The 23,982-nt window shown below is 50.7% G+C and overlaps 1 protein-coding gene across 4 annotated transcripts in view; it reads right to left on the bottom strand.

Moving 5' to 3' along the window:
* Positions 1 to 1,961: 1,961 nt before the first annotated feature.
* The window catches only part of PLXNA4 (plexin A4), a 658,514-nt gene continuing 636,493 nt past the window's right edge, over positions 1,962 to 23,982 (bottom strand). For all 4 annotated transcript variants that reach the window (XM_065552899.1, XM_065552917.1, XM_042843226.2 and 1 more), the window contains 2 exons: positions 17,911 to 18,061; positions 1,962 to 15,347 (listed from right to left, as the gene is read on the bottom strand). In XM_065552899.1, coding sequence (XP_065408971.1) covers positions 15,252 to 15,347; positions 17,911 to 18,061 — 247 coding nt within the window. In that variant the 3' untranslated portion in view covers positions 1,962 to 15,251. The remainder of the gene's footprint in view (positions 15,348 to 17,910; positions 18,062 to 23,982) is intronic.

Here is a 23,982-nt window from a genome sequence, read left to right as displayed (position 1 = left end):
GTGTGGGAGACCCAGATTTGAATTCCTGCTCTGGAACGGCCCTATGAGGGACTTTTTGATAGACTGAAAATTGTGAAAAAAATCAGAGGGGGCGCCCTGAATTGCCTTTGAACCTGAACAATCACGTCTCCATCCAGCTTTGCTAACGCGCCCCAGTGCTCTTCCCCTGGTGCATACACACACCTGCCTTGTCACAGCCTATGGGTCTCAGGGCTCAGCCAGCGTGGGGCCAGCGCCCAGGAGGGGCAGCCATTCAGCACCCACGTGGCTTTTCCATCGCAGGCCCCCTTCTGCTCACCAAACAAGCCTGGACCCACTTAGCTCTTTGTTTGCAGGGCGGGGGAGGGGATATGAGACATGACCCAGCCTTCTTGAGGTTCGACGCTGACAGCTGAGCGTAGCTGGGCTGCATTGGTGGCTTGTATCTTGGGGGGGCTGGACATTGTTTCCTCCTTTGCTCAGACGGCAACTGAGTTTGTTGAGCTTAGAGGCCAGTTCCAAGGCCATGGCTGACAAGACCCCAGCCCCAGCATGGGCGGCCTCAGAGACCAAGCCACCTATTTCCACAGTGTAGACGATTTGGGTCACACTTATAGGACCTGCAAGGCTGGCTCAGCCCAGGAGGGTCCCTCTAGCCCGGGTTCCCGTCTCTGACAGTGGCCAGCGCCAGCTGCTTCAGAGGCAGGTGCAGCAAGCCCCCCACGTCGACGTGTGCACAGTGGCTGTCAGGCAAACACGCCCACTTGGGAACGGTGCCAGTTCACATGAGCTCGGCACAGCCATGAATGACTAGGCAGGTGTCAAGCAGGGGGCGAGGTAGGCCCAGGGTGTGCAGCATTGCAGGGCCAGGGCACCTCCCCATGGGAGGTTGGCGATTCACTAAGGAATAGCCCTGTGGGATATGGCCAGGCTGAGGGAGCGGAGGAACTTTGCAAGCACAGCTGGGGGTTCAGAGTTGGCGCACGTCCCTCAGGGTCCGTCCTGCCCTCAGTGCTCGAGCACGGTGCTAGAGGGCGCTGTGCCGCTGGCGGGGCTGAGCTCCTGACCACTCGCAGTGACGCTCCCTGGCACGTGTCACAGCCGGAAGGGTGTAACTCCCCTGCCCCCCGCCCTGGCCCGGGGAAAGCTGGATACTTGCTGCCTTGTGGGCTCAGAGCGACTTGCTGGTTCCTCGTTGTGCCTGGGCTGGTGTCTTTGTTTGCCCTGCTGGGCTGCATTTGGCTGGCTGGCTCTCTTAACGGGTTCGGGGCATGGCTTGAAGGCCAATGCCATGTTAGTCCCTGTGATGGGCACAGGGCCAGATCCCGGCACAGGGAGGGCCCAAGCCAATGCCCAATCAAGTCAGTGGAAAGACCCCATTGGCCTGAGTGGCAGTTGGCTTGGCCGCAGAGTCCCCCGGTGCTTAAAGAGCCGACCTGGGCAATTCCTCAGCCACCTTTGAGCTGGTCAGGCTCGGGGGAGAGGGGATAGCTCAGTGGCTTGAGCATTGGCCTGCTAAACCCAGCATTGTGAGTTCAATCCTTGAGGGGGCCATTTAGGGATCTGGGGCAAAAATCTGTCAGGGGGTTGGACTAGATGACCTCTTGAGGTCCCTTCCAACTCTGAGATTCTGTGCTCACGTGAGTCCCAGCCCCAACACTTAAGTAGCACCAGTGTCAAAGAGAAGGGGGGCCCAGATTACCATCTCTTCACCCTTGTTGTAAACTCAAGCTGTTGATCTGGTGAAGCTTTCCGCCATGCTCGAGAACAGGGGAGGGGAAACATCAAGACCATTTTGTTGAAGGTTTTTTTTTAACATGTCAAGTGGTGTGAAAATTGTAATCTGAGAAACACTCTGCCCAGGTGTGGCTTTCAGCCGTAGCCCATCCTCCGCGTTTGGGGTGGAGGCTGGGGTTCTCCTCCCCCGTCTCTATGTCGCATCCAGCCCCCCCCGGCTCCACGCAGTCATAGACATCAGGGAATCACAACGTTGTTCTTTTTTATTTATTATTTTTTTTAATAAACTTTATTCTATATTACAAATAGTTTTTTTTTGTTCTGGACTGCAAAATAGGAATGCCTTATATTTACATACACAGGTATACAATTAATTATAACAAAGGTACAGAAGCTTTGCCTTTACCAAGTAACAACGGCTTTCCAATTTAAATAGTAGAGAGCTTTCTTCTTTGAAACTAGGATCATTTCCAAAGAAAACAAACCAACAACGACAACAAAAATGATCCCGACCTCCTTTCTAATGCGGTCGTCTCTTTGAGGCGCATAGTAACACTGTCGTCCAAGGATATGTCTTTACGTTGAGTTCGTGTTTAAGGGGAAAGCTTTATCAAAGCCAGCGGGGAGCGTGAGCCATCTGAGAAAATTTGTGTCCAGTTCAGAAACTAGAAAAGGACTGGCCTGTTGCTTTAAATAATCCAGCTGTCACTCATATTAATTTGTTAGCCAATGCAGTGTTTGGGGGCCCTTTGAGAGCATGTTGGGCTAGCACCTAGATCTCCCTTTGATTCCCCCCACCCCTGCTGCCCCACCTCACTGTGTTGGAAAATGGTTTGCTCCCAGGATTTGCAAAAGGCCAGCACCGACATTTAAAACAACCCAGAGTTTGGGCAGGATATTTCCGCGCTGGCTTGGACACGACAGTTACTGTGCAGGATGCAGCTTGGGCACTGTCGGGTTGCTGGCTTAGCTCTGCACGCTGAGACAACTCGAGAAAAGATGTCTTTGCAGAGGGGTTTCAGATCAGGGGAGAGATGGCTGGTCAGCCACACGGAACTGTTCTCTCCTCGTGTTCTCCTTGCTTGCCATTTACTGGAAGCTATTCCGTCTTTAACAATAGCCTCCCTCCCCTACGGCAAAATTCTGCAGGGGGAGCAGAATTTCAGAGTCCAGCTCTCTGGATACTTGAAGGTATTCAACCAGCAGAACGCTGGAGTCTTAGAGGTAGAAGAGGCTCTTATAGACAGTGGCATAATCTAGTTCTGTGAATCAGACGCATTGGGGCTGGACAGCTCATAGATTGCATTGGTGCGAGTAGCTCATTGAAATTTGGGTGGCTCTATTGAGGTGAATGGGACTACCCTGGTTTACAGCAGCTGAGAAGATGGCCCAGTGGCTATCCTGATCTGCGTGTATAATCTTAGTCCCTCTCTGCCTCCCCTCTGCAATCTTACAGATGAGGCTGCAGTGCCGCGTATGGGACCCTAGGTCCATATCCCAGGCACACAGGCATGCAGCCCGCTTGCAGTGTGCAGAGAGAAGGAACCCAGCAGAGGAATTTGAGAGCAGAAGGGAAAATCTGCTAACAAGCTGAGCAGCTGCAAACCCTGCTGGACTCAATGGAGTGACTTAGTAAGGAGCCTATCTCAGGATCTGACCACACGCATATTTTCATCGAAAGGGAAATGCAGACATGTACTAACCATAGAAGGTTTCCCCCTCCTTTTCATGTAAAGGTTCCCTCTCCCCGCCCTCCCTGAATGTTGCTCCCTGGTGAAAAGTCTCCTGCAGGTGATCTGTTTCCAAGCAGAAACAAATTTTTGAGGTAAACGCCCCATTTTTAGAACAGAAAGCCAACAAACAAACCACGCCGACAACAACAAAAAATCGCACTCGTGACCATTTGATCAGCGTAAGCAGCTTTATATTCACTCTCGCTTTTTCTGGGGTTTTTTGGCAAGATTTTTGGGTTTAAATCTTCTCTCGACATCATTCTGCAAATTCATGCTCCCCCTTAAGCCTGGGCCCTGCCGCGCACCTCTAAAATAGTGTGGAGAACTCAGTCGACCAAAATAATCCTTAATACTTAGCACTTCCCGTTTTCAAAGTGCGTTGCAAATAATCATTAACCCTCCCGGCCTCGGGACAGGCACAGCACTGCTAGTCTCCTGTTCCACCGACAGGGGAAGCGAGGTTAAGGACTTGCCCAGGGCCACGCAAGGAGGTGGGTGCAAAGCTGAGATTAGAATTCAGGCGTTCCTGGCCCTGGGCTCACTCCATTAGACCAGGCTGCTTCCCTAAGAACGGGAACAGCTGCTGTGTCAAAACTAGAAAAGAAAGGGTGAAAGAAGGAGTTGGAGGCGTCGTTCAGCCCATGCACGATGGTCATGGCGGCTCGCCGTATCACAGTGGCAAGTGGTCCTGGTGTGCGCCCCGATCTGCCACAGCATCACCACGCCTGTTCTCCCACCCGTCCTGGAGGATGTTGCATGTCAAAGGGGCTATGCTGAGCACACTCAGGCTGCTGCCGCACCCCAGTCGGGGTTGGGGAGAGGGCCTCGCAGTGTGACTCACAGGAGCTTGGATGTTGGCAGGGAACTCCCCACTACGCCCTCCAATGGTAGGAGACTACTGAAAGCTCATCCCCAGGGTCGCTGGGCTGCTCAGTCCCTGCGGGGTTAATCTATTTTGCAGATGCAGTGGGCCAGATCCACAAACAGCTGGAGCTCTGGTGACATCAGTGGCACCACCATGTAGTGATTTCCACCAGTGGAGGCACTGGACCACGGGGGTCTTTTCTTGGTGGCCATACAGAGTCCCCTGCTGGGGCAGGCACTCACATGTACATATCACACCCTCTTCCCTGCTTCTTCAGACCCGCACAATCAAGGAGAAGAGGGGCCAAAACGGCTTCTGGGAGGTGGGGGGGGCTGTCTGGATTTATGGCCGATAGCTTCTCTGCATGTGACATTCTCAAAACAGGGGGTGGCCTATCCTAGCCCAGAAAGCCACAGAGCTTTGGCGATGAACAAACCCCTGAAGGCTGAACGAAGGGATGTTCTCCAAAGTCTTCACAACAGGGGCATCTGGACCTGGGTTTGCCCATACTGCAAGTTGGGGACAGCTTCCAAGACCAGAAGACGGGGCTGCTTCCCTATTTCAATTTACCTGGTCATGTCAAAGGGACACTAATAAAGTTGCATGGCCTAGTAATAGCACCTTCCAAACTTCAGGAGGGTTGCTGCCGGGTGCCAGGGCTGGCCCTCGCGATGAGGTTTTTTTTTTAAACCCGTCACCATCTTTTCCCCCCAAAATTTTACACATTTCCCCTCAACTTTTTCTTTTTAAATTCAAACCATTTTCACCAGCTCATAGAGTCACAGCACTTAAGGCCAGAAGAAACCGTTAGATCATCTAGGCTGATCTCCTGTATCATAGAACCCCCGGGTGAGACGGGACCGCAAGGGACCTCTAGTCTAACCCCCTGCCAAGATGCAGGATTTGTTGGATCTAAGCCATCCCAGACAGATGGCTCCAGCCTCCTTTTGAAAACCTCCAGTGAAGCCTCTTGTCCTGTCCTCTGTGGCAAGAGAGAAAATTTTTTCTCCATCTTTTTTATGGCAGTCTTTCAAGTATATGAAGACTGCAATCATGTCCCTCCTTAATCTCCCCTTTTCCAAACTAAACATATTCAGTTCCTCCAGCCTTTGCTCCTATGACTTGCATTCCAGCACTTTGATCATGTTTGTCGCTCGCCTCTGGATCGTTTCCAATTTCTCTACATCCTTTCTATACAGCGGTGACCAAAACTGGACACAGAATCTCACAGGCCACTGGATTTCACCCCGTTACATGTGTATTTAGCTCCATAACTTGTGTTTGGCTAAAGCATAACTTCCAGACAAGGCATTCAGGATTTCAAGACATCAAGAGGTGGAGAATTCCTCACTTCCCTAGGTAGTTTATTCCTGTAGTCTCTAGAGTTGGTAAAAAAAAAAAACACAAAAAACCCAAGTGTGTATATGTGTGCGTGGAGGTGGAGGGAGTTAAATTAGTTACAATGTTGCCAACATTTGTTTTTCAGATCTCAAAATTCAATGAATTTCAGACAGGTTTAACTGACGGGACCTTGAACAAGGACGTCCCCGCTGGAGGAAACACAGTTTATTCTCCTCACCCTGGCTTTTCTGTTTGTCTTGCTGCAATTGCCAGTGACTGAATCACAGATAATTAGAGCTGGAAAAATCAATCACAGTCGGAAACGCCTGTCAATTTTCTGCTGCTCCTGGGGCCTGATCCAACCCCCCCTGGAGTCAGTGGGAACGTTTCCACTGACTTCCATCGGCTTTGCGTCAGGGCCTAACTTGTCACTCTCAGGTTTTTAAGGCTGCCGCTCTTGATTAAAGTCTTTTCTCCAAATCCCAATGTTCAAAATGAGCAGCAGGACACAAGAATGATACTCCGGCCATATTCTCCTAGCAGCAGCTGAGTGCAGGCCTGTCATACTAATAGGCATAGGTGTCAGAGGCAGGAAAGACAAGTAAAATTTGAGGTTTTTGTCCATCCCTCTGCGAGTGCAGGATTGTACTTTAGGGCCACCTGTATAGTCACAACTCAATGCTATTCCCAGCCCAGTTTAACTGGACTCCATCTATTTGGGTTTCTAGCACTTCCTTTGGGAGACTAACTATGCCAAAGATCCACACTTTGTGGCTCTGGTTGTTCTCTACAGTAGAGCTTATTATTAGGTCATTTCCTCTTGATATCAGCCAACGTTTTCTTGTGCTGTCTCATCTCTTGACCACCGGTTACATCTGCCTGTGGATTGGTGTGAGTGGCACGTAACCCTTATCAGAACATAAGAACATAAGAAAGGCCGTACCGGATCAGACCAAAGGTCCATCTAGCCCAGTATCCTGTCTACCGACAGTGGCCAATGCCAGGTGCCCCAGAGGGAGTGAACCTAACAGGTAATGATCAAGTGATCTCTCTCCTGCCATCCATCTCCACCCTCTGACAGACAGAGGCTAGGGACACCATTCCTTACCCGTCCTGGCTAATAGCCATTAATGGACTTAACCACCATGAATTTATCCAGTTCTCTTTTAAACTCTGTTATAGTCCTAGCCTTCACAACCTCCTCAGGTAACGAGTTCCACAAGTTGACTGTGCGCTGCGTGAAGAACTTCCTTTTATTTGTTTTAAACCTGCTGCCTATTAATTTCATTTGATGACCCCTAGTTCTTGTATTATGGGACTAAGTAAATAACTTTTCCTTATCCACTTTCTCCACATCACTCATGATTTTATATAACTCTATCATATCCCCCCTTAGTCTCCTCTTTTCCAAGCTGAAGAGTCCTAGCCTCTTTAATCTCTCCTCATATGGGACCCGTTCCAAACCCTTAATCATTTTAGTTGCCCTTTTCTGAACTTTTTCTAGTGCCAGTATATCTTTTTTGAGATGAGGAGACCACATCTGTACGCAGTATTCGAGATGAGGGCATACCATCGATTTATATAAGGGCAATAATATATTCTCAGTCTTGTTCTCTATCCCCTTTTTAATGATTCCTAACATCCTGTTTGTTTTTTTGACCGCCTCTGCACACTGTGTGGACATTTTCAGAGAACTATCCACAATGACTCCAAGATCTTTTTCCTGACTTGTAGCTAAATTAGCCCCCATCATATTGTATGTATAGTTGGGGTTATTTTTTCCAATGTTCATTACTTTACATTTATCCACATTAAATTTCATTTGCCATTTTGTTGCCCAATCACTTAGTTTTGTGAGATCTTTTTGAAGTTCTTCACAGTCTGCTTTGGTCTTAACTATCTTTAGCAGTTTAGTATCATCTGCAAACTTTGCCATCTCACTGTTTACCCCTTTCTCCAGATCATTTATGAATATGTTGAATAGGATCGGTCCGAGGACTGACCCTTGGGGAACACCACTAGTTACCCCTCTCCATTCTGAGAATTTACCATTAATTCCTACCCTTTGTTCCCTGTCTTTCAACCAGTTCTCAATCCATGAAAGGACCTTCCCTTTTATCCCATGGCAGCTTAATTTACATAAGAGCCTTTGGTGAGGGACCTTGTCAAAGGCTTTCTGGAAATCTAAGTACACTATGTCCACTGGATCCCCCTTGTCCACATGTTTGTTGACCCCTTCAAAGAATTCTAATAGATTAGTAAGACACGATTGCCCTTTACAGAAACCATGTTGACTATTGCTCAACAGTTTATGTTTTTCTATGTTTCGGACAATTTTATTCTTAACTATTGTTTCAACTAATTTGCCCGGTACAGACGTTAGACTTACCAGTCTGTAATTGCCGGGATCACCTCTAGAGCCCTTTTTAAATATTGGCGTTACATTAGCTAACTTCCAGTCATTGGGTACAGAAGCCGATTTAAAGGACAGGTTACAAACCTTAGTTAATAGTTCCACAACTTCACATTTGAGTTCTTTCAGAACTCTTGGGTGAATGCCATCTGGCCCCAGTGACTTGTTTAATGTTAAGTTTATCAATTAATTCCAAAACCTCCTCTAGTGACACTTCAATCCATGACAGTTCCTCAGATTTGTCACCTACAAAAGCCAGCTCAGGTTTGGGAATCTCCCTGACATCCTCAGCCGTGAAGACTGAAGCAAAGAATCCATTTAGTTTCTCCGCAATGACTTTATCGTCTTTAAGCGCTCCTTTTGTATCTCGATCATCAAAGGGCCCCAATGGTTGTTTAGCAGGCTTCCTGCTTCTGATGTACTTAAAAAACATTTTGTTATTACCTTTGGAGTTTTTGGCTAGCCGTTCTTCAAACTCCTCTTTGGCTTTTCTTATTACATTCTTGCACTTAATTTGGCAGTGTTTATGCTCCTTTCTATTTGCCTCACTAGGATTTGACTTCCACTTTTTAAAGGAAGTCTTTTTATCTCTCACTGCTTCTTTTACATGGTTAAGCCACGGTGGCTCTTTTTTAGTTCTTTTACTGTGTTTCTTAATTTGGGGTATACATTGAAGTTGGGCCACTATTATGGTGTCTTTAAAAAGCGCCCATGCAGCTTGCAGGGATTTCACTTTAGTCACTGTACTTTTTAACTTCTGTTTAACTAACCCCCTCATTTTTGCATAGTTCCCCCTTTTGAAATGAAATGAAACAGTGTTGGGCTGTTGAGATGTTCTTCCCACCACAGGGATGTTGAACGCTATTGTATTATGGTCACTATTTCCAAGTGGTCCTGCTATAGTTACCTCTTGGACCAGCTCCTGCACTCCACTCAGGACTAAATCTAGAGTTGCCTCTCCCCTTGTGGATTCCCGTACCAGCTGCTCCATGAAGCAGTCATTTAAAGTATCGAGAAATTTTATCTCTGCATTTCGTCCTGAAGTGAAATGTTCCCAGTCAATATGGGGATAATGGAAATCCCCCACTATTATTGAGTTCTTAATTTTGATAGCCTCTCTAATTTCCCTTAGGATTTCATCATCACTATCACCATCCTGGTCAGGTGGTCGATAATAGATCCCTAATGTTATATTCCTATTAGAGCATGAAACTTCTATCCATAGAGATTCTATGGAACATGTGGATTCACTTAAGATTTTTACTTCATTTGATTCTACATTTTCTTTCACATATAATGCCACTCCCCCCTCTGCACAACCTGTTCTGTCCTTCCGATATATTTTGTACCCCGGAATGATTGTGTCCCATTGATTGCTCTCAGTCCACCAGGTTTCTGTGATGCTTATTATAGCAATATCCTCCTTTATCACGAGGCACTCTAGTTCACCCATCTTATTATTTAGACTTCTAGCATTTGTGTACAAGCACTTTAAAAACTTGTCACTGTTTATTTGTCTGCCCCTTTCTGATGTGTTAGATTCATTTTTATGTGAATGTTTATCATCTGATCTGGCCCTTACATTATCCTCTTCCATCCTCTGCTCCTGACTATAACCTGGAGATTCTCTATCATTAGACTCTCCCCTAAGAGAAGTCTCTGTCCGATCCACATGCTCCTCTGCAGCAGTCGGCTTTCCCCCATCTCCTAGTTTAAAAACTGCTCTACAACCTTTTTAATGTTTAGTGCCAGCAGTCTGGTTCCACATTGGTTTAGGTGGAGCCCATCTCTCCTGTATAGGCTCCCCCCATCCCAGAAGTTTCCCCAGTTCCTAATGAATGTAAACCCCTCCTCTCTACACCATCATCTCATCGATGCATTGAGACTCTGAAGCTCTGCCTGCCTACCTGGCCCTGCGTGTGGAACTGGGAGCATTTCTGAGAATGCCACCATAGAGGTCCTGGATTTCAGTCTCTTCCCTAGCAGCCTAAATTTGGCCTCCAGGACATCTCTCCTACCCTTCCCTATGTCATTGGTACCTACATGTACCACGACCACCGGCTCCTCCCCAGCACTACACATAAGTCTGTCTAGATGCCTCAAGAGATCCTCAACCTTCGCACCAGGCAGGAAAGTCACCATGTGGTTCTCCCGGTCATCACAAACCCAGCTATCTACGTTTCTAATGATCGAATCTCCCATTACTAACACCTGCCTTTTCCTAGCAACTGGAGTTCCCTCCCCCGGAGAGGTAACCTCAGTGCGAGAGGCAACCCCAGCACCGTCTGGCAGGAGAGTCCCAACTATGGGAAGGTTTCCCTCTGCTCCCGTTGACTGCTCTGCTTCCCTGGGCCTTTCATCCTCCTCAACAGCGCAGGGGCTGTCTGACCGGAGGTGGGACAATTCTACAGTGTCCCGGAAAGCCTCATCAACATACCTCTCTGCCTCCCTTAGCTCCTCCAGTTCCGCCACCCTGGCCTCCAGAGTCCGTACATGGTCTCTGAGGGCCAGGAGCTCCTTGCACCGAATGCACACATACGCCACCCGCCCACGGGGCAGGTAATCATACATGCTACACTCAGTGCAATAAACTGGATAGCCCCCACTCTGCAGCTGGGCTTCTGCCTGCATTGTCTCCTAGTTAATGAAGGGGTTGTTTAAAGCAAGAAGTTTTGAATGTAGTTTGGTTTATAGGTTTTAAGGGGAATAAAGGGTATAAGATAGAACCAGCAAGGGACCCGCACTCCCTTCCTCCTCCCCTTCTAAACTCCCTTGCGAAACTCCCTGTTAGCAGCCCCTGTTCGCAAAAGCTCAAAACCTTGTGCTGGATCTCTGCACCAATGGTGAAAAAGGCCATTAGACTTTAAAAATTCTATCACTATTAATGACCAAAATGTGAATTTGTTGCCTTGACCATCTCTCGTTAGGGCAAGAGCCTCCACTTGGGGATGATGGTTAAGACGGTTCAATTAGCAAGCACGGCAGTTTTGACAAGCAATACAATTCTCAACCAACTATCAGCTGGCAAAGCCTCTTAGATCTTAGCTTTCATGCCTGGGCACCAAAATCTGAATGAGACGAGAGGTAATCACAGGGGTCACAGCCTCAGCTTGTGTAAATCGGTGCTGCAGCTCCTTTAAGCCAGTGGAGCGATGAAGGTGTCCAACAGATGAGGAGCTGGCCTATGAATTGAATCTGCCCAGGACCAGTGTGGGGCCAGTCCCATCTGCAAGGAAGGAGGCTGTGGTTCCAGGGTTTCTCCTGGGTTTGTATCATCCCTACACTTCACAGTGTTTGCTAAAGGTTCCACCTTTACAGGCCTCAAAGCCTGGCTGCACTGATGAGTTACTCAGCCATTGCCCCTAACCTGCTGCCTGTCCACACACAAATCCCTCTCACCAGGCTAGCTGGGGATACAGACTGCACTCAATCTGGGTTCCGTTCTCACACAGGCCGGTACGCCACCCACCTCGCAGTGAGGACTCAGGCTAAATCACTCGAGTGCTGATCATCTTCCAGTCCCCTCCCACAATCCCTCCAAATTCTCCCACAATTCACTAGGAAAGAATCATAGAGCAGCTCAGCTTACGTAGCACAAGGATCCATGGGAGGTGCTCCAGTAGTCCTAGCAACACAGATGGAGAAGCGCAGCACCAATGAGGACATGGTCACTTAGGCAGTGCTTTGTAGTGTGGCTGCCCCATGCTCAGACCTAGGGGCCGATCCCCCAAGTTAACTCTGCAGTGACACCATTCCCCTACCTATATCCACAGGGCCAGTGCTGGGATTTGTCCGGAAGTCTGCCAGAGTCCCCCAGGCCTGCCTCGTGACATCTGGTGACATTCAGAGCTCTTTAATTGTCTTGCCTGCAGCATGTGGGTCATACCCATGAAATAGCAACACGTGATCTAGGAACTCTGGGTCCTGAGGCGAAGCCAGGAGGGTGGAGCATTTCTCCACTGATTTCAGTGGGCTTTGTATCAAACCCTCAACGGGTAGCTTAAATCCCAGGCCTGAGCATGGCATACCAGTCAGGTTGGGTGGTCACAGGCAGCCGGAGAAAAGACATAGGCAAAGGAATCAGGAAAGTAACTCACCTAGATTATAGCAAGGCTCATTCTTCCTTCTGTTTGTGTGTCTTTGTTTTTAATTGTATTTCACATGCACGTAAAAAAATTAAATTAAATTAAATGGGGGAGGAGGGAGCCAAGACATTTCCTAGGACTGTGGAGACAGGGAAGGTGGGAGTACGGGGGGCACAGGGGGATGGAGAGCAGAGCCCACACATTCACATCACAATTTCGGCACATTTTCAAGGCAAAACCAACCAACCAAAAGCTCAGATACAAAAATAAAAATGAAGCAAAATATAGATTTGTTTAAAATCCTCGGGGGGGGGGGGGGCGGGAGAAGGGGGCCAGGGTTTGAAGCTCACAATGCTTCCCGCGTCCAATGAGTTTTTCATTCTCGCCAGTTCTCTGAGGTGTTCAAGTTTTTCTTTGACAAATTAAAAAAAAAAGTTGAAAAATTCTGTACCGGCAAAAAATTAAAACAACGAAAACCCTGCAACTCTAAACAGAATCAGGACACGTCTCTTTCCCTTTTTTTTTTTAACTTCTCTAGCTGTGCAAAATCACACATTTCCTTCAATACCTCTTTTATATATATATATAAAATGTCGCCTTCCCTCCCTTCGCATGTGCAAAGAAAATCCATCTCTGGGCAGCACAGCTGGCTGCCGGTCACTCATCTCTCTGAAACCAGCTTTTTATCCTTAGATCCGACCAGCCTGCTGAGTAAAAGTCATGGGAATAGGGTCTGTATTTATCATTTGTGGCACTTGGTCAAAACCTTTGGTTTCTTTCATTTTTAATGTATTGTTTTAAAAAAGCCATTTTTGTGTGTGTCCTTATCACTGGCTCTTTCCACTCCACTGCCATAACCATCTGATCAGGGACACACTGCAACCTAACCAAATTATTCAAACCGTGACGTTGCCAACCCAAACCAAAACGTCCCCAGCACTCAGTCCTCTAGCAAGTGTTGAAATGTCCATAAGGTGCGTGACAAGTCGATCAGTTGACCAACGTAAAGGAAAGCAAGCACAACGAAAAGAAATCACACACACACTCACACACACACACAATGCCTGGGATTTAAAAACCAAAATGTGTCCCTAAGCTTTGCTGTTTGAATATCAATCTTGCAACAGCCTCCTTACTACTGTTGAACCATCGTTCATTAGCCATGGTAGAAAGCACTGCCTATGTATTTAAGTGTGTGGATGAATGAAATCACCTTGATAACTAATTCTTTTCCCCCACCCTGCCCACCCTTCAATCCACGGGCAATACCCTGTCACACAGTGCTTTTGCTTTGATAGCAAGATATATGAACCAGACCGGATCTGACCCTCACCTCCCCATCACACTCAACAGATGTCCTCTTCCCTGCATCCTCCAAAGCCCATTCTCTGTGGATGGAAGCAGCTGGCTGCAGGTGGCTCCAGTCCACTCCTGTGCATGTTCTTAGCAAGCATTCTTGTTTTCCTTGAGGGATGGGTGCAAACCCATCGCCTCCTTCCATCCCCACTCAGTATTGTGCCAAATTTGAGGTTTTCTGGTTTGTGCTCTGGAGTCGGTGTCTCCGCCACGCTGAGCTGAGATGGTATCAAAGTGAGCAGTTTGCGATCGTACAAAACGAGGAGAGGACTGGGTTTCGTTACAAGATGGCTTGGACCTCGGAGATGCAGCTGTTCTGGGGGAGTGGAGTGGACAAGCATCATCTCACATCCATGCTCATTCCGAGACGACCGTGACCTCGGGAGGGAGGGGAGGCAAATGAGTGCTGGCACCGGGGACAGGAGGAGCAGGGATATAGTTTGCAGGCACCAGCTGTGCTTTGAAAACGAGTCAATTGTTGGGGAGGGAGATGGGAGTGGGAAATGAGGAATGTCTGGGGACAGGAAAGGAGAGCAAGGGGGAGAAAGGTGGCTCGGTGTTGCCGAAAAACAGTCACTTAGTTTGGAATATTAAAGAAGAAAACTTTGCACTGTTTTTAAGAAAAAAGCCCAATAGGTGTGAGGTCACTTCCCCCCACCCCCAGCAGCGAGGTCACTTCCTCCTAGGAGCAGCCTGAGAGGAAGTTATTGACTATTGTCCCACAGACCTACCCTCACGTTTTGCAGCAAACACCCCACATCGTTCAACAAAAAACATCTTGTTCCAGCTCAGAAAGAGAAACAAACAAAAAACCTGTGGCAGAACTTATCCATTTCCTGGGCCGTCATGATTTTCAAGGCCAGAATGAAGTGTGGCTCCTTGTGGCTTGTCTTCTCTGGAACGTGGTTGGAAACAGGGTGCTATACACCGCCAGGAGGACACGATTACCACCAATAGGGTACAACTAGGCAGAGAGCATTTTGTTGCAGTTATACGGTCGACAGGACACACCGGGAAAGACTGGGAGGGACACAGATCTGTTTTAAAAATAATAATAAACTTACGAAAAACGGGGCGGTGGGCAAGGTGAGGCCCCACCTTCCCCCCATCCCTGGAGAACGGCTCACATTGCTGTTCACCCAGATAGTTAGTGTCCCCAGTTCCACGACGGTCCTGCTCCAATTTTAACCAGGTCCCTGGGGCTTCCCAGAACTGCCTTGAATTCCCGCCTGTGGGATTGAGGTTGACCAAAGGCGCTGTAACGGCTCTGCTGGAGAAGGATCCAGGTTCACTCCTGCCCCCGTTGGGACCCCTGGAGGCAGGCCAAGCAAGTGGAGTAGCTTCCCCTTGGCAAGACTCTAATAATACTGAGTTTGTTTCCACGGCCGCTCCGGGGCTATGGGCCCAGGAGGGCAATTAAAGCAGCATGGCAGAGGGCCACCGTCCAGTTTCCCATCTGGATACAGCTGATATGGTCTTTCTAGGGCGAGGGAGGAAGGGGAAGCGGTGAACAAGAGAGCTCCAACTGAATGTCTCGTTGTCCCCCAAAGCTGAGATTCCTCCACCACCACTTCCTGGGAATCCTGGGGCCTGGTCTATAGGTTTGGAGAGAGGCGAGAGAGGAAGAGAGAGAGAGCGCTGATCAGGTGACTCTGCTTACACTTGCACTTGGTAAAGATGGTGATCTTGACTGAGGCACGGCTTGGTTTTTCCCTCCCAGGGCTCCCCTGGCAGGCCAGTTCTCAGCTGTCTATGCTCATGAGGGTTATGACTTGTTCAAGTTTGTAGGCGAGTTTCTGTTTCCCGGCCTGGTCGTCTTGATCGAGGGCTCCGAGAATCTGCAAAGGAGAGATGGCGTCATTCATTATGAGCAGGCCCACGTCCTGCCTCAGAAACGAGGGCCAGGCGGTCTGTAAATGGGATGCGGGGGGTGGGGGGAGGCAGGCTGTCTGTAAATGGGATGGGGGGATTGGGTGGCCAGGCTGTCTGTAAATGGGATGGGGGATTGGGGGGGCCAGGCTGTCTGTAAATGGGATGGGGGGAGTGGGTGGGCCAGGCAGTCTGTAAATGGGATGGGGGATTGGGGGGGCCAGGCTGTCTGTAAATGGGATGGGGGGGAGTGGTGGGCCACGCGGTCTATAAATGGGATGGGGGAATTGGGGGGGGCCAGGCTGTCTGTAAATGGGATGGGGGGAGTGGTGGGCCAGGCGGTCTGTAAATGAGTAGTTCCAGTACTTACTCCATTGAGTAAGGGCTGAAGGGTTGGGCTGTAGATCCCAAGTGAAAATGCTGTTAACCATTTAGAGTCCCAGTCCTCAGTGGGATACGTCATGACAGCACTGCCCCACAAAGCACGCCTGGCCTCTCTCTGCTCAAGAGAAGCCGGCAGGACTTGGAGATGCATGGGCAGAGGCGGGTGAGAGCCCTGGACTGTAACAGCAGGGAGCTGAAGGCAGGGCCGGCTCCAGGCACCAGCCGAGCAAGCTCGTGCTTGGGGCGGCAGATTCCAAGGGGCGATATTCCATCTCATCCTTTTTTGTTTTGTTTTGTTTTGTTTTGTTTTGCGCTTCACCGCTTTGGCCGCCCCTGCAGGTTTTTTCTTTTTGGTTTGCAGCTCCCGCCGCCCTGTATAGGGCGCAGGAGGGGAGCGCCCTGCAGCAAGCCCGGCAGGGCAGCCCGCGTCCTTCCCTGCCTTCCGACCGGAGCGGCGCGGAGCCCTCCCGGCAGGCGGCGCAGTGAGCATCCCGCTTAAGGAAGCCCTGGCCGCCCCCCTTCTCTCTCTCCCCCCCCCCGCTAGGCGGGGTGTGCACTCCGCTGCCCGGGGTCTGCAGGGTCGGAAGTCCCCCTGCACCCACACTCCTGCCGCCCCGCAGGTATTTTTTTTTTATTTTGTTTTTTCTTTCCTTTGCTGCTCCGGCCGGCCGGCCAGTTTGTTCCCCGCCCCCCCTTGCTGCTCCGGCCAGGGACAGGTTTGTTTCCCCCCCCCCCTTCACCGCTCCGGCCGGCCGGTTTGTTCTCTACCCCTTCCTTTGCTGCTCCGGCCAGGGGCAGGTTTGTTTCCCGCCCCCCCCTCGCCGCTCCGGCCGGGGGCAGGTTTGTTTTCCTCCTCCCCTCTCCCCCCCCCCCCCTTTGCTGCCCCGGCCGGGCGTTTTTTGCTTGGGGCGGCAAAAAAGCCAGAGCCGGCCCTGGCTGCAGGCTAGGGCTAAGAAGCACTGTCAGAGCGAGGTGGTGGTGCCAGACGCTGGCACAGCAGCTATTACTGAAGGTCAGGACGGAGATGCATTGGGGACTCAGGACTGAAGTCACAAGGGATGCTGCAGAGATGTCCCTCGGACTGATTTTGCAGGGAATGCTGCTGAGTACAGTGCATCGGCAGAGCTGTTTGAGGGCTTAGCACTGAAAGGGCGGCAGGGGAAGAGAGAGAGCTGCGCCGGCAGAGCTGTTAGGAAACCTAATGAGCAAAGAGCAGGGGAGGTGGGCTGCAGATTTGGCTGTGAAGCAGTCTGGGGGCACTGCATTCCAATGGCAGAGTTGTGATGCATGGGGTGGGGGGAGTAGTTTGCAGAGGGCCTGCTGGCCTAGCCAGTGCAGTTAGCCCCTGTCAAACACCAGGTCCGCTCACAAACAGAGCCCTGCGCGGATACAGATTTATATCCGCGGATGCGGGTATACGCGGAAATTAATTTGTATCTGCGCAGGGCTCTGCTCACAAACACTCAGAGAATAGAGAGCCCTCTCCACTGCTCATCTCTGGCTGGATCTGACCGGGGAATGGCTTCTGTTTCTCTAGCGGCTTCAGAGAATTTGTTTCCCCTGCTAATCCCTCGCCTTAGTGCTGGCAGATGTTGGCCATCCGCACCAGCGGTTAAGTCAGCTCTTTTTAATTAGATTGCAGAATTTCCTGCTTGCCTGGTATAGCTCATGAGACACAGGTGGCTGTAACTAACCCCCCTTCCCGGCCCAAACTCCCCTCAGCCCCGCTTTGCACCGTGCTCAGTTGGGCAGCCTGAGTTTATCTGAGCTGAAAGCAGCTTCCTTTTGTCTCTGCACCCAGGAACTCCGGCGTGGTGCCGATGGACATTCAGTTGCATGCGATGCAGAGACGAGACGGGGCTCCGGGTGCTCTATGGGATACAGAACAGGAAGCAAACACTGGGAAGTAGACCTGAAGGGCCCAATTCATCCCTGGTGTCACTCCACAGCGAGGCCAGGCTGAGAGTGAAATAACAAGGCAGGACAGCGGGGCGGGTGGGAAGCCTGCGCAGCCCAGTTGCTGCTCTCCGACCCTTACCCGCAGAAGCCCTCTGTTGAAAATAAACCGGACGGGCACCAGTGGCCGATGGGATTTCTGGCCTGGCCGGCCCGTGCTCTCAGGCACGCCCCACTTCCCCTCTCGCTCACCTCCTCGCTGTACTTGCCCACGTAGGAATAGATCTCGGAGAGCGCGCTCATGGTGTTAAACTCGTTCATGTGCATGCGAGACTGCTCCGCCAGGTAGGCGTTCATGTCCTGGTCGCTGATCGCCGGCATTTTGCCGATGTCCGAGTAGTACCTGAGGGGGGAATGGAGAGAGCGACGGGTTTGCTTGGGGAACAGGCGTGGGTCTGGGCTGGCTGGGGCGGCCAGCTAACAACAGGCAGGTGGTATGGAAAAGTTATGTGCGTATTTGCACCATGGGAGCCGGGGCACTTCCTGGGTGTGAAAACACAACAGCCCTTGGAGGGGGTCAGCATCATTCGCCTCATGCGAGAGATGAGCAATCGGAGGCACAGAGAGGAAAAGGAATTTACCTAAGTGCCCCTAGGGAGTCAAAGGCAGAGCTTGGAAAAGAACCCAGATCTCCTGGTGCCCAGTCCTGGGCTTTCACCACTGAACCATTCTCCCCAAGGTGGCATCACCTCCCCTAAGAATCCCAGGTAAATCTTCCCCCATAGCCACAAGCGCATAAGCAGCACCCTCTATCCCCCCATGATGTTGTGTTCCAAGGGCAGATCTTCAGAGGCACCGATCTGGGCACGCTCGACTGGCACCCACGCATCAGGGGTTGTTATTTCTGGCAGCACCCACAGTGCTCTCATCAGCCTCGGGACTTTGGAGATGGTAGGAGGACATCAGCTGGGGCCTTAGACAATGATTAATGGTTCTGGGGATCACCTGTTTCCCCCTAGCGAGCTGGAACACGCAGTCCTGTTTGGTGACAGCACAGCATGTAGAGGGCTCGTCCTGAGAACAGACGCTGCAGCTTTCTTCTTTGGGGAACGCTGCGTCCTGCCCTCGCTGTAAGGCGCTCGGCACGAGGAGTCGAACTGCACTGGCCAAAGCTGCCGCCCATCAGGCGGGTGAGCAGTGGCAGTGCCGGTTCAAGGAGAGCTGTGCAAAGCAGAAGAGCAGAGCTGGGTCCAACCCAAAACCCAGGCTCCAAACAGCGGCCAAGTTCAGCTCTGGACCTCAGCTTTGGCCCAGTTCCGCTGAATCAGAACTACTGTCATGCACGACGTGGGATCAGGCCAGTGCTAAGTGCAGCATGGGGACTACGGAACCAGACTGCTGCCCAAGGGAATCAGGAGAACCCTATTGCTAGGAGCCGGGGATCTGCTGCTCTCATTATGAGCAGACAGCCCAAGCAACTGCATACGAGCCGCCCCAAATGCCAGGATAAAAGGTGCCGGATACTGATTTAGTACGGGACAAGCAATTTTCTATTTCAGTAAGGGACGTCCCTTGTAAAACGGGACTGTTGGCAACCCTATACCACACCCACATTGCCAACTGCACATATGCATGCCCCCAGATGCCCTCCACGGCCTGTACCCCCACGGGCACCCCTGCATGCATCTCCTCTCACCCCAATACCTCAACACAGACAACCCACAGTACGCACAACCTATGCCAACTCCATTCACACCCTCACATGCATCCACAACCATGTCCACACTTACATACACACTCCAACCTTCCCAGCATGTCCCGCCCACGACCCCGCTGCACCAGGCGCCCCTCCCCACCAAAAATCCACCAGCGTCTCCCCTTATTTCCCCCCAGATCGGTCTTATAAACACACGTGCTGGCCCAGCGTAGCAGTGAGCTCCCTGTGCACCCAACCTGCTCATGGGGTGAAATCCCAGCCCCAATGGTAAAACTCCCACCGACGTCCACGGGGCCGGGATTTCACCGCTGGGATCTGGAGCTGCGGGGCTAGTGCTGCTGCTGCCACACAGGGCTTTGCACACCGGGCTGTGTCTCTTTAAGGAAGTTGCTATTTTCGATGTCCTTCCTCCCCCGGGTACAGCATGTCTTGGAGGACAAAGTTTGCAGAAGGCAATCAGTCACTGTCACTCGCAGCTGTGCTCTGCTGTCAACTGGTTAATTAGACACCATCATTTACATTTTTAATTTCGGCAATTTGACATTTTGGGCACAAAAAAACCCCTGTCGCCAACGGGATCCACAATTTTATAATTAGGAGGCAGAAAGGACAAGGAGCCAAACTAGCTGACAGGTGTCCTGTAAACAGCTCCAAGCCACCTGCTGAGCCACACGCCGCCTTCCGTGGCAGGGAAATTGGACACCGACGTGCTGTGTGAGAATCCCTCCACGAGGCAGGCCAGGGAGCGCTCCTGACAGCGCAGGGCGGACAGCCGAGTCGTCGCCCACGAAACGGGGCCCTGTTGCTCTCCGGGCAGCGAGCAGGGGATGGCCAGAAGCTGCAGTGGGAACGTCCGGCCTGTTGTAGTACCCCCAGTTCCTCCAGGCGGCTAGGCTGATCGATCATTGATTGTGTATGCCTGCCCACATATACTGCTTACAGCACTGTGTGGCTCTGAGTTACTATCCCCACTTCACAGAGAGGGGCTGGGACAACTCCGAGCGCACAACGGAGCAAGGACTAGAAGCCAGGTGTCCTGACGCTCAGCTCTGTGCATAGTCTACAGCTTCCAGATCAAGACTCTGGGAAGCCGGGGAGAGGACAGCGCAGTCTCCAAGACCCTTGGTATTTTTGCTGAGGCTGCCAACAAGAGCACCAAATCAATGGCAACCGTGGTGCTGGTTTCTGTAACAGAGGCACCTGTCCACTGGGAAGTGGACTGAGAGCCAATCCGGAGCCTCCAGGTCTCCTGACTGACAGCTTTGTGCCCCACCCACTGGACTGTACTACCTCAAGTGGAAAGTGATCTTGGCGTGGCATAATTGGTTGGAAAACCGTTCCTAGAGAGCAGTTATCAGTAGTTCACAGTCATGCTGGAAGGGCATAATGAGTGGGGTCCCGCAGGGATCGGTTCTGGGTCTGGTTCTGTTCAATATCTTCATCAATGATTTAGATAATGGCATAGAAAGTACACTTATAAAGTTTGTGGACAATACCAAGCTAGGAGGGGTTGCAAGTGTTTTGGAGGATAGGATTAAAATTCAAAATGGTCTGCACAAACTGAAGAAATGGTCTGAAGTAAATAGGATGAAATTCAATAAGGACAAATGCAAAGTACTCCACTTAGGAAGGGACAATCAGTTGCACACATACAAAATGGGAAATGACTTCCTAGGAAGGAGTACTGCAAAAGGAGATCTGGGGGGGTCCTACTGGATCACAAGCTAAATATGAGTCAACAGTGCAAAACTGTTGCAAAAAAAGCAAACATCATTCGGGCAGGTATTAGCAGGAGTATTGTAAGCAAGATACAATAAGTAATTCTGCACTGATTAGGCCTCAACTGGATATTGTGTCCAGTTCTGGGTGCCACATTTCAGGAAAGATGTGGACAAACTGGAGGAAATCCAGAGAAGAGCAATAAAAATGATTAAAGGTCTAGAAAAGATGACCTATGAGGGAAGATTGAAAACAGTGGGTTTGTTTAGCCTGGAGAAGAGAAGGCCAAGGGGGACATGATAATAGTTTTCAAGTACACAGAAGGTTGTTACAAAGAAAAGGGAGAAAATCTGTTCTCTTTAACCTCTGAGGATAGGACAAGAAGCAATGGCCTTAAATTGTAGCAAGGGTGGTGTAGGTTGGACATTAGGAGAAATTTCCTGTCAGGGTGGTTAAGCACTGGAATAAATTGCCTAGGGAGGTTGTGGAATCTCCATCATTGGAGATTTTTAAGAGCAGGTTAGACAAACACCTGTCAGGGATGGTCTAGATAATACTTAGTCCTGCCTTGAGTGCAGGTACTGGACTAGATGACCTCTCGAGGTTCCTTCCAATCCTATGATTCTATGATACAGGGTCTCTGCTGCTCCTGCTCAGTGCTCCTGCGTTGCTCTCAAGAGGGGGGCTTTGGGGGCTGGGTAACCCCAGTAATGGTTCTGTTGCAGCATAATCCCAGGTTCCTCTGAGTTAAAGCTTCCAGTTAAAGTGCCCAACTGGCTGCGAAATGAACATGTATTTTGGCACATGGAGGACTCCGTGGCTAAGTGCAGCCAGTGCAGATTGTGGGGAAGAGAGATGGGGGATCAGAGCCCACAGTGCAATAACAACAAGGAGTCTGGTGGCACCTTAAAGACTAACAGATTTATTTGGGCATAAGCTTTCGTGGGTGAAAACCTCACTTCTTCAGATGCATCTGAAGAGTGAGGTTTTCACCCATGAAAGCTTATGCCCAAATAAATCTGTTAGTCTTTAAGGTGCCACCAGACTCCTTGTTGTTTTTGGAGATACAGACTAACACGGCTACCCCCTGATACTTGACACAGTGCAATGTGAGTGCATTGATTTATGGAACCAAAGAGTTGCCCGTGGAGAGAAGCCCTGTTCTTTATAAATATTCCATGGGCGCCCTCCCACTGGGCAAAATGAGAGAGCACTGGGATTACGTCCCATTCAACATCAATAAGGCCTTTGGTGAGAAGGCGCAGCACACGATGTAAACAGGTCCGGCTTGAGAACCAATCTGAACCTTCCCTTGCCCTCCAGTTAATAGTGTCATCAGAATGGTCGGCTGGGAGGAGAAATGTCGCCTGGCAAGCCCAAACCGCACACTCAGCCCAGGCTCTCCCCCACATTTACCGGTGCTCTCCTAGTAGCGTGGCTCCCTTACTTGTGGGAGCCGGGAAACACCCCACACTGGCTAGCAGCAGCTATTCCAGAGTGGAACAAGTCCCAGCTTTGAGTGTGAAGCTTCGTTTCTGAGGGGCAGGGCTTTGAGGCAGGGATTCCTGGGTTCTGATCCCAGCTCTCATGCTATCTAACTTTGGGCAAATCACCTGGCCTCAGTTGGCCCTTCAGTAAAATGGGGACAGCAGTGCTGTATCCAACCCACTGGGGAGTTGTGAGAATTCGCCGGCTAATGTTCAGCAGGGCCTTGAAGACGGAAAGTGCTATACAAATGCTAATGGTCAGACTGTGGTATTTCGCCATTTGCCTCAATAGGAGCCAGTGTGGAGCCATAGCATCCACTGGGGAGGGTTGCCTCAGTGAGGTGCAGGCCAAGGGACAGGCGTACTGAACAGGCTGTGCTGCTCTGCAGGCCGGTGTGGCAGGAGAACTGGGTCGTGGCATGACTGGGATGCACTGATGGGGCACTTCCTGCATGCCCCCGCAGTGCAGGGATTGCATCCGTGGTCACAGATTGAGAACCCAGGACTCCCCTGGCCCTCAGCACCTCGCAGCCGGGCCTCATGGTATTTTAACATGGCCCTAGGCAATGTCCCCAGTAGGCCACGAGTGTCAACTGCTCCTCCTGTAGACAGCGACCCCTCAGCACATGCCACTAAAAGGCTGTTGGCATAGATGGGCCCCTCTCTCCTCCCAGGCACGGGGCAGTAACAATGCTGCCCACAGGTGAGGCTCCCCAGGTGGAGGCGGTGTCTCCCACAGGCAGTCTCTGCTCCAGAGGGGCTGCCCCCCCACAATGTCTCTTCCCACCACCAGGCAATCTTAGAAGAGTCTGTCCACACAAAGCTGCTCACCGGAGGCCCCTCAAATTGAGTGGATCCAAGATGGCAGCTGGCCATGAGCAGCCTCCGCAGGACCTCACACAGCCCTGCACTTTGTCCCCCTACCATTTTTCCAATGAATTGTAACCCTCTCCCAGGTGCCGGGTTGAGAGCTCTAGAGACTGATGCCCTCGCTGTGCGCAGAACGGGCTCTGCTGAGGCGGCCCAGGTGCAAGCTAACCCCACCCTGCTCCCTGTCAATGTGCCTCAAACCTAACCTGGAGGGAGCTGCAGTTCAGGCTCTAAGGGCCATTCCTTGATTTCCCCGCTGAGACTGCCAAGAAGGGGGCCTGTTGTTTAAATTGGTGGTGGTGCATTTTGAGAAGTGGACACTGAACCAACTACAAACCGGACCGAGAACCAGCAACAGGCCACTGTGCACCCAGCCCAACGCAACTGGAGCTGGTCGGGAATTTGTTGACGAAGCACTTGTCGGGCCATGCTTTAAGTAAGGTGAAAGGAGAAATACCCGTGAAGAGGAGAAATATATTGCTGAGAAGAAATACATCGCTGAGGAGCCTAGTGCTTTTGGTGAAAAAATGT

The sequence above is a fragment of the Chrysemys picta genome, chromosome 1, assembly GCF_011386835.1.
Source record: "Chrysemys picta bellii isolate R12L10 chromosome 1, ASM1138683v2, whole genome shotgun sequence".
NCBI lineage: Eukaryota > Metazoa > Chordata > Testudines > Emydidae > Chrysemys > Chrysemys picta.
The sequence above is the reverse complement of the archived record's forward strand: the minus strand, read 5'-3'. Positions and strand labels throughout refer to the sequence as shown.